Below are 15644 nucleotides of genomic sequence, written 5' to 3'. Positions count from 1 at the left end.
CCTTACCATTAGCTTTCATTAACTTTGGACTTGAGCTAACAGAGCCCCTGGACTTTGGAACCAATGGGTGACCATCTCTGCGATAAGAAGAAATACACTATATTTTTGATTTGTGAAAAGGAACCATACGTAAGTATCTATATAAGGGCAATTTCTTGTTGACTATTGTGCTTGACATAGTTAAGGCCTATTTTCCTTGGACAGATTTGGAATAAGGTACCAAGAATATTCAATATCCCAATAATAGAAAGGTATTCACCAGATAATATCCTCGTTCATATCTACTTTCAGAAGAAGGAGAAAACTTCACCCGGCTAGGATTTCACCCCAGACTCATGTAGACAGGTGCAATCTAGTGGCCTCAGTCTAGGGCCTAAACCTGAGAACTCCTCAGTCCCTGCAGCACTTCAGAAAATCAAGCTTTCGGTGCCTGAAAGTTAGGCGCACAAAAGTAGTGGAAACTTGGTAATTCCTCTGCCTCAGTTGCACCATCTATAAAATAGGGATACCAATACCTATATAGCTACCTCTTTACAGGATTATTGCAAGGATTAAATTATTGATAGTAAAGAGTTTTGAAATTAAAGGGTCAAGGATGCAGCTGCTCTGTGCCAACCTGGTAGCATAATCTGAACCTACAGCCAGGTTTGCTGTGCCAGGGAGGATTGCTCCAGCACATACATGAACCTAAGGAGGCATAGAGCCAATGTGTGATCTCTTACACCACTCCCCCTTCCTGCTTCTGATGTAGTACGAGAAAGGTGTGGCTGGAGCACCCCTGAATTAGGTCAATCTTCATCTGCAATTTCCGTACTCTGTGGGTATCTCTACACTGCAGCTGGGAGTGAGCCTAACAACCCAGGTAGACCGACTTGTGCTAGCAGGGCTTGAATTAGTGCATTACAAATAGCAGTGTGGATGTGGTGGCTCGGGCTTTCAAGCCCACCAGACCCCCCTAGGCTTGAGAATCTGAGATCCAGCCCAAGATGCAGCTATTTTTAACACGCCATCTTGAGCCATGCTAGAGCAAGTCTGTCTATCTGGGCTGAGAGGCTCACTCCAGTTGGTACAACTTTGGGGGGAAAAAAAAAGAAAAATGTTGACAAATTTGACAACTCTTTCCAAAACAATTAGGTTTTTTTTTAAAGGGCACTTTGATCCACTTAACTTATTACTAAGGCTAAGATTTTGTCACAGTTATTTTTAGTAAAAGTCACGGACAGGTCACAGGCCATAAATAAAAATTTATGGAAGCCTGTGATCTATCCGTGACTTTTACTAAAAATAACTGTGACAAAATGGGGAGTGGGGGATCACAGCGGATTCTGTGACTTCCATGACCTCTGTGACATAATCGTAGCCTTACTTATTACATACTTGTCCTACCCTGCTTATTACATAGATGTCCACACACAAGATGTGCATATATCAAATTTAGTCTGAGAATGCCTCTTATGGTGCAGTCTGCAGCTGGACAATTTTAGCCTCACTATGAGCCCAATCTGATGAGATACCGAGCACGCTCAACTCCATTAAGTCAACAGAATTGAGAGGACAGAGCACCCTAAAGGATCAGGCCTTTAAAAAAATAGCTGCCATTATCACTCCAATTGGTTAGCTATTGTGCCAGGAAAATGCAGTTAAGTGGACATGGCTACAACTATGTCAGTTAAAAATCACATGCAGGAATTAGCTTCCACAGGATACCTTGTCGCTTTCAGCACCACTTTAGGAAGTGACATTTCCAGGGCTCTTTTGGCTTCTTTCAGAGTCATTCCCTGTGTGCTGACTCCATTAATATAATGGATGACATCCAACGTACGGAGACTTTCCTCGCTAGCAGCAACTGACCTTGGCTTTATAGCACTAATATACACCACCTGATAAAGGCTGTCATGACCTCCTGATATAGACAGACCTGTGCAGAAGAAAAAAAATCCTCAATCTTTTCTTTTACTAGTCAAGTGTGATTTTTACAATGGGACATTGAAGAAAGGCATTGCACACAAGGGCAAGCAGCCATACAATTTTATATTACCCAGCTCTTCTTTATGGCATGATAATGTAATATCAGGCAGCAAATGAGGCAACACTGGAATCTTTGGTAACTCCAGAACACGTCCAACCACCAATCTGACAGTCTTTGGCGCAGCTCGAAGAAAACTGACTGCATCTGTGTGACCCATGTTAGTGACATCCATGTCATTAACCTGAAAAGAGAACAGCAACAGAAAAATCCTCATTATGGTTACAATTAAGACAGCCAATGATACTAAGAAAATTCAGCTGAAGTCCCTGTTATTTGTATTTCATATTAAATGACAAAATATAAATGTTATCAATGACAGCAACTGCAATCTATGAGGTTATCCATTTCCATGAACAAACACATTTAATGGAAAATGGTAGAAGAAACAAATCCTGAACTAGCAATGTCAAAATAGTAAATACATTACAAAAAAGGTTTAATATATACCAGTTTCCATAAAATGGAAGAATAAGCTTTTAGCAAGCCACGGCCTGAAAGCCAGACTCAGTCCCTAATCCACACTGGTTTATGATTTTATTCCTTACCTAAGGTTAAACGTTATTCCACAGGATTTAATTCCCCGATCTAGCAAAGACTGGCACGCATGCTAAACTCTATGTACTGTACTATGAGTGGTCTCATTGATTTTAGTGGAATTACGAATTGCACGTGGAAGTCTTTGTAGGATGGGGGCCTAAGAACGTAATTAAGCACATTCTTGTTCCACGACACCTTATAATGTTAGCATTTGCTTCAGTGTATTAATAGACTTTTTTATGTTCTGTTTACTGGCAGGAGTGTCACACAAGAAAATTTATCCAAGCTTACCTGAACAGTTCTTCTCTGAGACTAGATGATCATGATGGTCCCTTCTGACCTTAAAGTCCATGAGTATTTTGAAAGGAACCCCTAACTGTAACCTAAAAGATCGTATATACTGAGCCCAACCCTATCTATTATTTTACTGTCTGGAAGAATTACACAGATGTTAACAGCAAAATACATTTAAGTGGACACAGATGTTAAGAGCAAAAGGTTTAGTGAACATTTGTCAGTCATGTTCCATGTGTTTTATTTTATACTTATATTTAAGTTGGTTCAACAACTGTTATATTATGAATTTCAATACATGCATTTAGTTGTCAGCTTCTCATCCACACATTTGACTCCGCACACTACAGGATCCAGAATTCTTATTTTTCTGGTCCAAGGTTAGTTTGTTTCCTCTCTATTATCACACAGATCCCTTAATCTTGAGTTGGGTTTCACTATGAAATTCTACTCATCTCACCTTGATAAGCCGGTCTCCTGGTCGTAGCCTCCCATCACTTTTGGCAGGATCCTGAACAACGTCATGAATGTAACAACCAATGTTATCATTGCCTTTGGTCACTGTAAAGCCCAGGCTTCCTTTTTCTGATTTAGTCATGGTAACATGGAGTTCCACTTCCTATGGGAAAAACAGTGTTTTAAATAAACAGTGGTCTAGAATGTGGATAAATAGTGTATCCTCTATGAAACGTAGGGTCATCTGAATGAGCTGCTTTGATTAAGATTATTTAAGACAACACACTTCATTAACCAATTTACTTAAATCAAATATAGGTTCTAATCCTGCAAACACATCTGTACTGAGGCTTATGTATTGAAATCAATGGGACTACTTATGCGCATAAAGTTAAGCATGGGCATAACGTCTTTTTTGCAGGATCAGGGCCATACTGAGTACATCAGGGATTGACAATCATTTTTGCGGGGGGGGGGGACCTCCACGCATTTTGGTAAGTCGTCACGGGCCACACATTTCTACTGTATTAATGGAGGGGGTATGGGATCTGGGAGGGAGTTTGGGTGCAGGGGATTGGGGTGCAGGAGGGGGTGTGAGGTGCAGACTCTGGCCAGGAGGCACTTACCACAAGTGGCTCCTGGCCAACGGCGCAGCAGGGCTCAAGCATGCTGCCTGCATGCCATGGCCCCACGCCGCTCCCAGAAGCGGCTGCGGCTGGCTGCTGCTGGCACATCTCTGTGTGCCCCTTGGGGAGGAGGGAGGCAGTTGGTCTCCATACACTGCCCACACCCACAAGCACCACCCCCACAGCTCACATTGACTGGTTTCTGGGGGCGCGCAGAAACATGGTAGCAGCAGCCAGCCGCTTCTGGGAGTGGCGTGGGGCCATGGCAGGCATGCAGCCTGCCTGAGCGTCCCACTGCGCCACGGGACTTTTAGCAACCCGGAGATCGCAAGGGGGCAGCCAAAGAGCCTGGTGGGCCAGACAGAAATGTTAGATGGGCTGTATTTTGCCCACCGCTGGAGTACATCAACTAGAATAAAACTGGGCACGAGAGGTGAAGATGCTCTCCTACAAAAGGATAAAATGTCAGGTTTCCGTTACTAAACTGGAGTACTGTATTGTACATCTTGCTATTACACACATGCATGCCTTTTATATTATACATTTGTAATTTACATGCATTTTATGTTCTCTGTTTAGGATTGTGCTTTACTTGCACAGAAATTAACAGAACAAGAAGAAGAAGAAAGGATCAAAAGAAGAGATTAACAGTGTGATGATGAATTTAGCATTGATTTTTAACCCTAGAGAATTGCACTGATAGGCTTGTCTAAATGGTGCAGCAATACGTGGAAAAGGAGTGTGATTTCTAAGGTGCACCAATGTTTTGTGCACCAACTGGCCCACGTAGACTCTGCTAGCACACAGTAAAAGTTCCCTACTGTCCGTTAACATAGTACTGTTTATGTGAATATGCACGAGGGAACTTCTGATGTGTGCTAGAGGGGTCCCAGCATGCTTTAGAAATCACTCTCCCCCCGCCCCCGGTAACATGCTTGTGTAGGATATCCCTTTGTAATGGACAGTGCTCTGGGTTGCAGAGAGAAAGACCTGTCTCTATTTTCAGCACTGTTTTTCACTCTGTGAATTGACAGGGAGCGAGAGATGGAGGTCTTTGTGCTGCACAATAGCGTACTCTGGGATATGAGGCAGCGATGTCAGAAGGTTCTCAGAAAAGTTTGATGCATTGCCTCTGTGGCCAAAAGATGTGTATCTGGGGGACAGACAGATGTAAAAGCAGAGGAAATGAATGGGATTACAAGGGCTCCAACCAGTCCGAGGGTAACAATGGGGAAAAATATATTGACAAGTAAGAAACTTAGCTTCAGAACATCATCACTACATAAAAAGAAAAGGAGTACTTGTGGCACCTTAGAAACTAACAAATTTATTTGAGCATAAGCTTTCGTGAGCTACAGCTCACTTCATCGGATGCAATTTGTTAGTCTCTAAGGTGCCACAAGTATTCCTTTTCTTTTTGCGAATACAGACTAACACGGCTGCTACTCTGAAACCCGTCCCTACATAGTTACACACAGTGCCAAATCTTCAAAATATGGATTCAAACTGTACCTAAGAAATGTGTGCGCCCATCCATAATATCCACAGGGCAATGGAGCATTTAACTACCCAAATTGTATGTATGCACAGGCAGTTATACAATCTGCACAGTTTTAGAGTTTGATTTGAAAAAAAAAACACCCTGTTTTTTATTTAGAAGAGTAAGTAAAACATTTGAATCTCTCAAGTGCCTCATCTATAACACATCTAGGGACACTGTCTTAACAATAATGCCATTCCTATTGTCACAAATGGCCGGGCCACCTTCTATAAGTAGATTGTATAAGTGCCTTTTGCAAAACACATCCTCAGTTAACTATACATTTAAATTAGGGTAATTGTTCTAAGTAAATATAAATAGGATGCATTTTGTTACGGTCAAAACCATGGCTAAATAAAACCCCAAGAGGCACAATCTTTAACACATTTATGGCACAGAGAGAGAGAGAGAGAGAGAAAGTAATTACTGGTTCATATTCATCAGCATGTTTCTCAAATTGGTTGAGCAGTGATGTTATTTTCTCTCTTTGTGGAACTAGCTCAGAGGTGGTACTGATGTAGGCATCATCCATTAAACCAGGGGTAGCAATCTCGGTAATAGTTCTACAACTTGGTATTGGTGGCAAGTCCAGTGGTAGAGGAGACGGAGGATTACTATGAGAAGACAGGGAAACAAGAGTTTGAATGGTTTATAATATTTGAGGCAGACTGTGTTGCTTACATGATTAGAGCTCTGCAAAGACACCATGCTTCACTTCACAGGTATTCATGTGTAAACTCTGATATTTCTGCAAACATTTACAAACTTGATACAGGGGTCAAATTATACCATCCCTCACTGCCAAATCAACACAAGTCTTTGTCCCCATAAAATCTAGTCGTTTTCACACCAAAGTCTTGAATTTTTATTAGTAAGCCATATCATCCATTTTTGCAGACAAATTCCACCCTTTTGACTGTTCCAGGCTTGCAAAATCTGAGTATTTATTTTTGCAAAATAAGTAATATTTACAATCATACCTGTCCTCAAACTCTGGCTTGCTGGGAGTCTCATGAGCAGAGTAGTAGATGGTACGAATTGCTTCTTCCTGGCTACAAGGATTTTCATACTGAGTGTGTGCTGGAGCCATCATTTTGTCTAGAGTTTGGTACAGCGCAGAATTCCATCCAGGGCTTGCTATCTGTGTTGGGGTCACCACTACCTCTTCTTCACCACTCCCACTGCTGTCACTGTAGCTGTCTCTCCTAGAAGGGGATTTTAGTCGCTTCTTGCTCTTATCGGTCACTTCATTTTCATCTGAGCTGTCACCTTGATCTCCCTTTGACGCACCAGAAGTTTCTGTGCTAATGTCTGGAAATATTTGTTGTGGGGAATGTATGGGAGTCTGCAACAAATGTAGAAAGAATGAGGAGTACTTGTGGCACCTTAGACACTAAAAAATATATTTGAGCATAAGCTTTCGTGGGCTAAAGCCCACTTCATCAGATGCATGAAGTGGACATCTGTTAATCAACAAATGTGATGTTTAAGAAATCAGACTCTGGCTATAATGGTCATTTATTCATTTTAGGTTTGGCAGAAATGTGTAAAGAATGCAGAAATAATCAAACACGTTTAATCAAAGGTTAATTGTATTTACTTCAGAAGTCAGCACAGTGGACCAAACTCAGCCCTGGTATAAACTCCACAGAGTTCAGAGTGAATTTAACTTATTTTCAGTAACACAACACGTATGTAATTTTCAAACCTGTGTATCTAGGCAATTTCAAAAGCACTAATTAAAATGGGAGTTGCGGGTGCTCAGCTCTCTAAGAAACTGAAACTGCCGGGAGGCACTGAGAGGCAGATCCTCAGCTAGAATAGATGGTCAATGACAATTTACACCAGCTGAGGATCTGTCCCCAAAAGTTTAAACATTTGGCTCCAGTACCATTTCCCAAAAAACTGTGTAATCACACTCCCATAAACATGATGTACCAATCAATGATGAGTATGGAAGCTTTGACAGTTCCATTTATTCATCCCATGGGAAACCTGTAAGTTCACGTACTCACCCACCCCGAACACCATCAACCGCTTTTCGTTACTTTAATTTTCTCCTTTGTTCCTCTTGCCCTTTGTTCAGATTTGTATTGAGATGTCCACACACAGGATACAAATCTGTTTCTATTGTCATGTAAGAACAGTTTTTATCTGGTAAACAACAATAAAGTGACTTGATTTGAAGACTTCTTCCCAATAATTTTTTAAATTGTTCTTTATTACTGAAAGCTACTCTACTAATGTGGACTCCTCCATCATGGAGTTCCGATTTTTTTCTGCTGCAGTATATACAGTCTAGTTTCCATCGACACTAAAATATTCTAAAATGGCATTGTGCTCTTTGGACTGATTTGATAGAGCCCTTTTACAAATCCTCTTTGGGATCATGTATTTTAACTCAGAAAACAGGGCTGAGTTTTTTCCAGCTTGATGTACAGCAAAACTAAACTATAAATACTTGTTGTTATTAAATGGCAGTTTCATGACTAATTCACCACACATCTCACCGAAAATGTAACCCTCGGTGAAGCCAACTTAAAACTAACAATCAACATTTCCAAGGAAAGTGTAGTTATAGTATTTTAAGCCATTTAGGAGCCTTTTTAATAAAAAAATGTACTATTGTAAATGTACAAGAGCCTTGTATTTTTTCTTATTTTTATGAAACAGGCTGTGTTTCTATCTTGTGGCTTAACACAGCAAACACATTGGTATGATCCTGTATTCCCCTGCCACCTCTCTTCATTTTTCATTTACACGTGCAACCAATGTATTCTGAATAAGCAAAACTTAATGATCATATGCCATAGGCCTTACCAACAGAGAAGGATCAATTTCTGGTAGTATACCAGGTGGTGGCCTGCAAAGGAGGAGAGAGACTTCTGGGGATGTTCCTCTGAGTGCTGAGATGACCTCCTATAGGTACAGTTGATTTTGTATTAGACACAGGTCCCACTTGCAAGATATCTACTACTGACAAGTAAGGCTATAGAGAGAACTCTAACCTGCTGGGATAGTCCTTTCAACGAAGCCCCGTTCACTTTCAGGATGACATCCCCCACTTCAATCTGCCCACTTTCAGCTGCAGGCTGCCCAGGGAAGAGCTTTTTAACCCTCACTATGCTTGAGCCCAATTGCTCCAGAGTAAGGTTGTCTTCACGACAAAAACTGAACCCCAGGCCCGAGCTGTTCTTCAGCAACTTTACCTCAAATGTGTTGTCTGGAAAATAAACAGAAATAATAGACTACTCTCTTTTCCTACAGTACCCTCTCCATGAAGGCTGCTTATTCAGCAATAACAATCAGACTGCATCCCACCAACGATCACACTAATAGTTTGGGGTAGGGGGTTACCATGTGTAAAAGTTTTGTAAGGAATCCCTGTGTATGATCGGTTTAGACAAAACATGCCATAATTATTCATGGTTTCTTTCCCTGCTGTTCTTCTCTTGGAAATGTCCACACTGCTGTATGTTATCCCCAAAACAGTAGTACCCGGGAGAAGCTCAGAGGACATTCAGGAAGGATGTAAGGGCATTATGCTGTAGAAATAATTGAGAAGTATAGAGGAGGAGGAACATTCTGGAGGTTGGCCATAATTAAGACTACGATTTAATGACAGATATTTTTAGTAAAAGTCATGGACAGGTCACAGGCAAGAAACAAAAAATCATGGGCCCGGTGACCTGTCCATGACTATACCATAAATACCCCTAATTAAATCTTGGGGTGGGGGTGCAGCGGCGGAGAGGGGAGCCCTGGGGGGGCCCGCGGCACCAGCTGCTGCGGGGGAGAGGAAGCCCCGGGGGCCCGCTGCCGTGGGGGAGCCCTGGGGTACCAGTGGCTGCTCAGGCCACTGGGGGCCAGCCACTGATCCGGCTGCTCTGGGACCGCTGCTGAGAGTCGCTGAGCTATGGTTGCTCCTGCTGCCCCCGGGACCGCTGCTCAGGCAGTCCCCAGGGCCAGCCGCATCAGCTGCTGCTTGGCGCCTCCAGAGCAGTGGCTGGGGCTGCTCCTGCAGCACTGGTATGACTGGCTGCAGGGCCGCCCAAGTGGCTGGCTGTGGAACCGCTCCAGCAGTGGCCGGCGTGGCTATCCCTAGGGCCGCCTGAGCAAGATTCAATCAGGGCCCAGGGCCCACTGGCTGCTTCCTAAGTCATGGAGGTCACAGGAAGTCATGGAATCTGTGTTAAACACGGAGCCCTAGCCATGATCTATTACAGGAAGTAATGCCCTTCGTTTCAAAGGGGACCACTATAAATAGGTTAAGGAATGGTAAGGGAAGAAACTATTTAAAAAGCTGCTAAAATAAATGACTGAGACACCATTACAGGAAATATTCAAAAAGCATTTAACAACATGAAAGAGAATCTGTGTTGTACACAATGCTTGGACGTGGTCACTGCCAGCCCTAACTTCCGTGATTCTTTTCACTGAAGGGTCATCTGGCTGTGAGAAAATGGAAGGTTTTGGGGACGCTCTAAAGCTCAGATAGTTGACCTGACCTTCAGTGACAAAGCTGTAGTCTTTGGTATTTGTCATTTTTCTCTCTGGTTTGTTCTGGGGCTCACTTTGTCCTGCCTCATTTGGAGGCGTGCACTGTGGTGTAATGGGAGCATGAACTTTGTTGGCCACTGGAAGCTGCCCCTTCTCCAGCAACAGATGCACTACCTACACAAATACAACATATTCAAATTAGTTAGCACAAGCCACAAAAATACCACATTTTGCTGTACAGGGTCTAGTCTAACCTGTTCTGGGTAACTAAATTACACAGCCATAAATTCTACAGATTCATAAAAAAATCCCCCATAAATCACTGTAAGTAGCTCATTAGTTTGTTAGGAACTGCAAATGGCAACAACATCGACAATAATAGAGAAACAGAGCCACAAGATATCAACCAGACAGCATTTAAAGTAAATTCAGATCCCCCCGCCCCAATATTATGAGGCGTGAGGGACAATTAAAAAATGCCACTGACTACATTCTTCATACATGGGTCCTGCATCAAGGGAATCTGGAGGAAAAGACAGTTTACAATATGTACTGGTGGCATTTTACTATTCCAGAGATTTAATATTTGTACATGCACTTCCATGCATGATTAGCTAAGGGCCAAATTCTGATATTTGAAGCAGCTGCCTTATGCCATGAATAGTGACATTCACTGAAATGGCACCACATTGGAGCGCGGTGCTACTCAACATGATTAAGTGTATCAGGAAGTGGTCCTAAGCAAGAAAGTGCACAGTGGAGAGCTCCCGTTGTCAGTTTTGTCTACTGTATTTTTACTCATGATAAGTTTATTTACCTAAGACAGGAGAAGAATATTATATTACCTGGCCAGTGTTTCTCAGTGTTTCCACAGCTTGTTTATGGGTAGCACCTTCCAAACTAATCCCATTGACAGAGAGCACACGATCACCTAGGAACAAACAATGCATGATTTAGAAGAAGGAAGAATGTAATAAAAAATTAATTCATATAGAACACGCTTATAATCCATGCAACAGTGATCTGTTCATTTTTCAATGAACAAGGGCAGTGACTTGGGCAATTCCCCATGCACTGAGAGTAGAATAGGGCTTTTTGTATCAGAAGTGTTCTGTAACTGAATTCCAACCCCAAAATCTAGGACCATTTTAATGCTCAAAGCAATGCTTCACTGAGAAATCTGGGGAGAAATACAATAACCCCTCATCTAACTGTGGGACTCCACTTCACAAAGAAGACTAACTTAAAAACAAAGACTGTCAGAGCTATTACAAGGATTTTCTGTACTGAGATACTTAGCATGTCAAGCGAGGAGGTCACTAATTGCACAAAGCCTCTTTCTCCTCTCTCTGGGCATAACCAGAGCAATTTGCTCCATTAAAGTGGAACGCATTAGAACAAAACACTGACTAAAAAATATTTTGTCATTTTTTTTCTCCAGTACGGCTTCCATAGTTTCTTCAGATACTGCAATAGTCCCACACTTTGTCTTCCTTTCTTATCTCCTCATTGCACAGCTCTGTCAAATTTATAAACTTAGCACTTATTAATCCTTTAAATGGTCAGAGTGCTTTACAAATTAACCCTTACACCACCCATGTGAGGGAGAGACTCAGGTGACGCGCTACAGAAAAACCTCAGAGAGGTAGGTAGTTTCCCATTGACAATATAGACCCATAAAGAAATTACAAGTAACCAAAGCCAGGCAGTCGGTAGACCTCTGGAGTTCTTAGGTCCTAGACCATGATGTCTCTCCAAAGCCTACATAAAGTCATCTGGATTTCATTCTACTGCTATTTAAGAAAACTTGTGGAAAGAGCAAAGTATATACCTTTCTGAAGTCTACCATCAGCCTCAGCTGCTCCCTTAGGAATAACGGCCTTCACATAAATGCCACCATGTCTTACACTGGTGTTTATGCCACCCTAAATGGAGAATAAATAGGTAAAATGCAAACCTTTAAAACCTTAAACAGAAGATCTTAGATCAAGAAAGGTAAACAATCCTTAAGAAACTCAGGAAGCACTCAAGCCATCAGCATGTAAAATCAGCAGCCAACTTATTGTAAATAAAATATTTTGAGATCCATGCAAATCATAACCAGTTGGGGTGGATGTGTGTGTGTGGGTGGTGGGGTGTGAGTGGGGTGGGGGTTAAAACTATGAGGCTCAAATGCAAACCTTTCCAGTAAAACAAGCGTCCTTCAAGCAGAACTATGAAAGCACTAGAATCTGCATATATGAGTGTGGAAAAGCTAAGTGTTGTTTGTGCACAACATGCATCAGCTGCCAAAATAAAAGATGCATACATGCAATATCCTAGTTTTGTCCACCCTCATTAAAGTAATGTGAAACTAAACGGTATTCTTCTCTCTCAGGTTACAGAAAGCTGTCTTGAAAGCAAAATATATTGAGGTAGGAGGTGCCATAAAGATTTGGGTTGAAGGTCTGCTTAGGTTTCAGACACTCAGCCTACTTGTTTAATGCATATAGCCATCACCACACAGTTCAGTGTTATTTCAGGGATTCCCCCAAACTTTTAAAGGAGGAGGAGGAGGAGCTAGCCCACAAATGATCTCCATGTGTTCCCCAAAGATCCAATTGTTTTAATATTACTTCCGAGTAAGCTAAAGGTTGACAGTAGATTTTAGAACAGTGCAAGGATACAGGTGGAGGCAGAAAATGATAGTGAGATATGGCGACCACTTGTTAGTCCTTGCACTGGTGACCATTGGCAGCATCGACAAAGTCACTGGAATAGCAGGATTGCTGCATGTCAACAGCTAAGTCGTCATTATACTACTGCATAATTTCACCTTCATTCATCTGTCATAGTGAATCTGGCTCCAAATCAATAAGTGATAATTACTACAATTTCTTTAGATTTAGAGCATGTTTTCATTTACAATTCATAGGCAAAGTTTACAATATGTAACTGAGCCATAATCCAGACTATGGACCAAAGAATCTGTAGTAAAGATTCCCCCCCACCCTCAACTCAACCTTACAGTCCTTTATCTAATTCTCCTGCCAGGGGCCGCTTGTAGTTAGAAACCACTAGGTATTGCCTTCAACTGTTTAAGATATTTAAGAAGAGTGCACTACCTATAGCTAAGGCTACATTTTAGTCATGGGTATTTTTAGTAAAAGTCATGGACAGATCGCAGGCAGTAAACAAAAATTCACGGCTGTCACCTGTCCTTGACTTGTACTATATATCCCTGACTAAAACTTGGGTGCTCGGGGGGGGGGGGGGAGGAGCAGCCCAGGGGTGCCGCAGGTGCTCTGGGGGGGCAGCCCGGGGGGTGGCTTGGGACCCCCACTCGTGCTGGGGGGGGCAAAGGGGGCTGGAAGGCTCCCTACCAGCTCCTGGAAGTGGCAGACATACCCCTGCAGCCCCTAGGCGGAGGTGTGACCGGGGGGCTCCGCACTCTGTCCCCTGCCCTGAGGGCCTGCTCTGCAGCTCCCACTGGCTGGGAACCATGGCCAATGGGAGCTGTGGGGGAGGCCCCTGTGGGCGGAGGCAGCACGCGAAGCCATCTGGCCGTGCCTCTGCCTAGAAACCAGACACGCCGGACACTCCCAGGGAGCTCCCCAGAGGTAAGTGCCGCCCAAAGCCTTCGCCCCCTCCTGCACACCAACCCACTGCCTCAACCCTGAGAGCCCTCCCACACCCCAATTCCTGCTGCTGATGGGAGGAAGGGGTGCGGTGGCCCGAGACTGCCCCAGCAGCTGCTGGTGCGGCTGGCCCAGGGGCTGCTTGAGCTGCTCAGGTGGCCCTGCACTGGCTATGACTTCCGTGACCTACAGCTACTGTTTGTGGGTATGGCACACCCACTATCACAATTTCTGATCTGAAAACATTAGAAATTGCTCCAGTGATGGCTAAAAAGTGCATAAAAGATTGCATTAGGGATGTAAAAAGGAAACAGCTTTATTCTGCTGTCCTCATCTTCAAAGTAACATGCATTAAAATCTGCTAGACTTGAAAGAAGGTGTCCGGATCTATGATCTATTTAGAAAATGCCTACATCTGTAATACAGTAAATAGCCACTGAAACTGCCTCTCTTTTGAACTCTATTTAATATCTGCTCACTACTACCAGCGTGCTACTGTTGACATTCAAATTGTTTTCAGAATTGGGAGGTGAATCAGTTAGACTAATCCTTGAAAGTTAAATTGTCTAAGAACCAAAAGGTGTTTTTGACACCTACAGAAACACAAATGGAATGTTGGTGATATAATGATATATTATTCACCATGCCTTTAAAGCAACATTGTCAAGTAGGTTAGGCCTAAAATTTGAGCCAGTTTACAAAACATTATAATCGGGTGTGAAGCTTTTAAATTAAAAATAGATATATATCTCCATAACATAAGAACGGCCACACTGGGTTAGACCAAAGGTCCATCTAGCCCAGTATCCTGTCTTCCAACAGTGGCCAGTGCCAGCTACCCCAAAGGGAATGAACAGATCAAGTGATCCATCCCCTGTCATTCCCAGCTTCCGGCAAATCTCCTTATCGACTTGCTAGAAGGATGACAAAAAATAACAACCAGCCACTCCTTACCCAGACAAAAATGTTTTGTGCTCTTCTGCTTCTCAGCCAGCAGAGGGAGAACATAGAACAAGTGACAAAGCCTCTTTAGAGAGACTGATGCTGCTGGTGAACAAGTCAGTAAAACAAAAATAATGCTGGACCAAATCTGGCCCAATTTAACTCCATTGGCTTCAATGGTGTTATGCTAGGGATGAATTTGGCCCCTTACTGTCAACCTATTAACAAAAGCTACTTGACTTCACCTTCAAGGCCCTTCACCGTCCATCATCTCTCATTCAGTATTGGAAGGTTGACTCCTGACTCCAATCAACCCATTATGCCAGTCTCCACCGCCCGCTCGTTAAATTCTCAAATGAGCACTTTTGTGCCTCCTTTGTGCCTGTGTATCTTCCTTACAACTCTCCTTTACTGTAATGCCTACCTGACAACGGCTCGGCTGCTAGTGCACTAAGACCACTGTCTATCATACAGATCTATACTGTCTCATTTTTTCCCACTGTACTCCCGCATCTGTCAGTATACGTCTGGTGTCTTGTGTCTTACACTTGGATTGTAAGCTTTTTGGAGTCTTTTGATTCTGTGTTTGTATAGCACATAGCATAATGAGGTCCTGATCCATGACTAGGGCTGCTAGGCAGTATGGCAGTGCAAGTAATTTAAAATAAATAAATAAATAAATAGGGAGATGACAAGAAAAGAGATATGGAAATAATTAATATTTTCCAGCTTCAGGGAGATGGAAGTATCTGTAAGCAGGTACTGGACAGTGTCCTTTTAAAATACCTTGCTTCCCTGTAAATTAGCAATTGAACAGGTTGCTGGGAGTGGAGAAGAAGAGAAAACATCTAAAAACCTTGTCAAACAGTACCGTGACACTTATTCCCAAGCCGCTATCTTTTTTGGCTAGTTCGACCTCAAAGATATCTCCAGGTTTAAGAGGTGCTGCAGAAAGCTTTTTAGAATTCATTTTGTTTGCTGTATTCACTGAGGAAGACTCCTTTACAAAAAAACAAAAAAACAAAAACAGAAAAAAAAGACAAAAAGAAATAATGATTCCCTGTTAGAGCAGAAGTTAATTATTAGTTCCCACTGTGCGTTTA

The 15644-nt window shown here is 42.6% G+C and overlaps 1 protein-coding gene across 10 annotated transcripts in view; it reads right to left on the bottom strand.

The window, feature by feature from the left end:
* PTPN13 (protein tyrosine phosphatase non-receptor type 13) overlaps nucleotides 1-15644 on the bottom strand; it is a 185796-nt gene that overhangs the window by 21200 nt on the left and 148952 nt on the right. For 7 of the 10 annotated variants that reach the window (XM_084626909.1, XM_084626914.1, XM_084626915.1 and 4 more), the window contains exons 25-36: nucleotides 15398-15541; nucleotides 11814-11907; nucleotides 10828-10913; nucleotides 9991-10156; nucleotides 8491-8705; nucleotides 8303-8401; nucleotides 6463-6827; nucleotides 5910-6096; nucleotides 3321-3479; nucleotides 2039-2210; nucleotides 1708-1918; nucleotides 7-77 (exon numbers count right to left, since the gene is read on the bottom strand). In XM_084626909.1, the coding sequence (XP_084483035.1) occupies nucleotides 7-77; nucleotides 1708-1918; nucleotides 2039-2210; nucleotides 3321-3479; nucleotides 5910-6096; nucleotides 6463-6827; nucleotides 8303-8401; nucleotides 8491-8705; nucleotides 9991-10156; nucleotides 10828-10913; nucleotides 11814-11907; nucleotides 15398-15541 (1969 nt within the window). The remainder of the gene's footprint in view (nucleotides 1-6; nucleotides 78-1707; nucleotides 1919-2038; nucleotides 2211-3320; nucleotides 3480-5909; nucleotides 6097-6462; nucleotides 6828-8302; nucleotides 8402-8490; nucleotides 8706-9990; nucleotides 10157-10827; nucleotides 10914-11813; nucleotides 11908-15397; nucleotides 15542-15644) is intronic. The other 3 variants (XM_084626910.1, XM_084626916.1, XM_084626913.1) reach the window with 2 other exon arrangements.

The sequence above is a fragment of the Lepidochelys olivacea genome, assembly GCF_965140295.1.
Source record: "Lepidochelys olivacea isolate rLepOli2 genome assembly, chromosome: 4".
In the NCBI taxonomy this organism is placed as follows: Eukaryota; Metazoa; Chordata; order Testudines; family Cheloniidae; genus Lepidochelys; species Lepidochelys olivacea.
The sequence above is the reverse complement of the archived record's forward strand: the minus strand, read 5'-3'. Positions and strand labels throughout refer to the sequence as shown.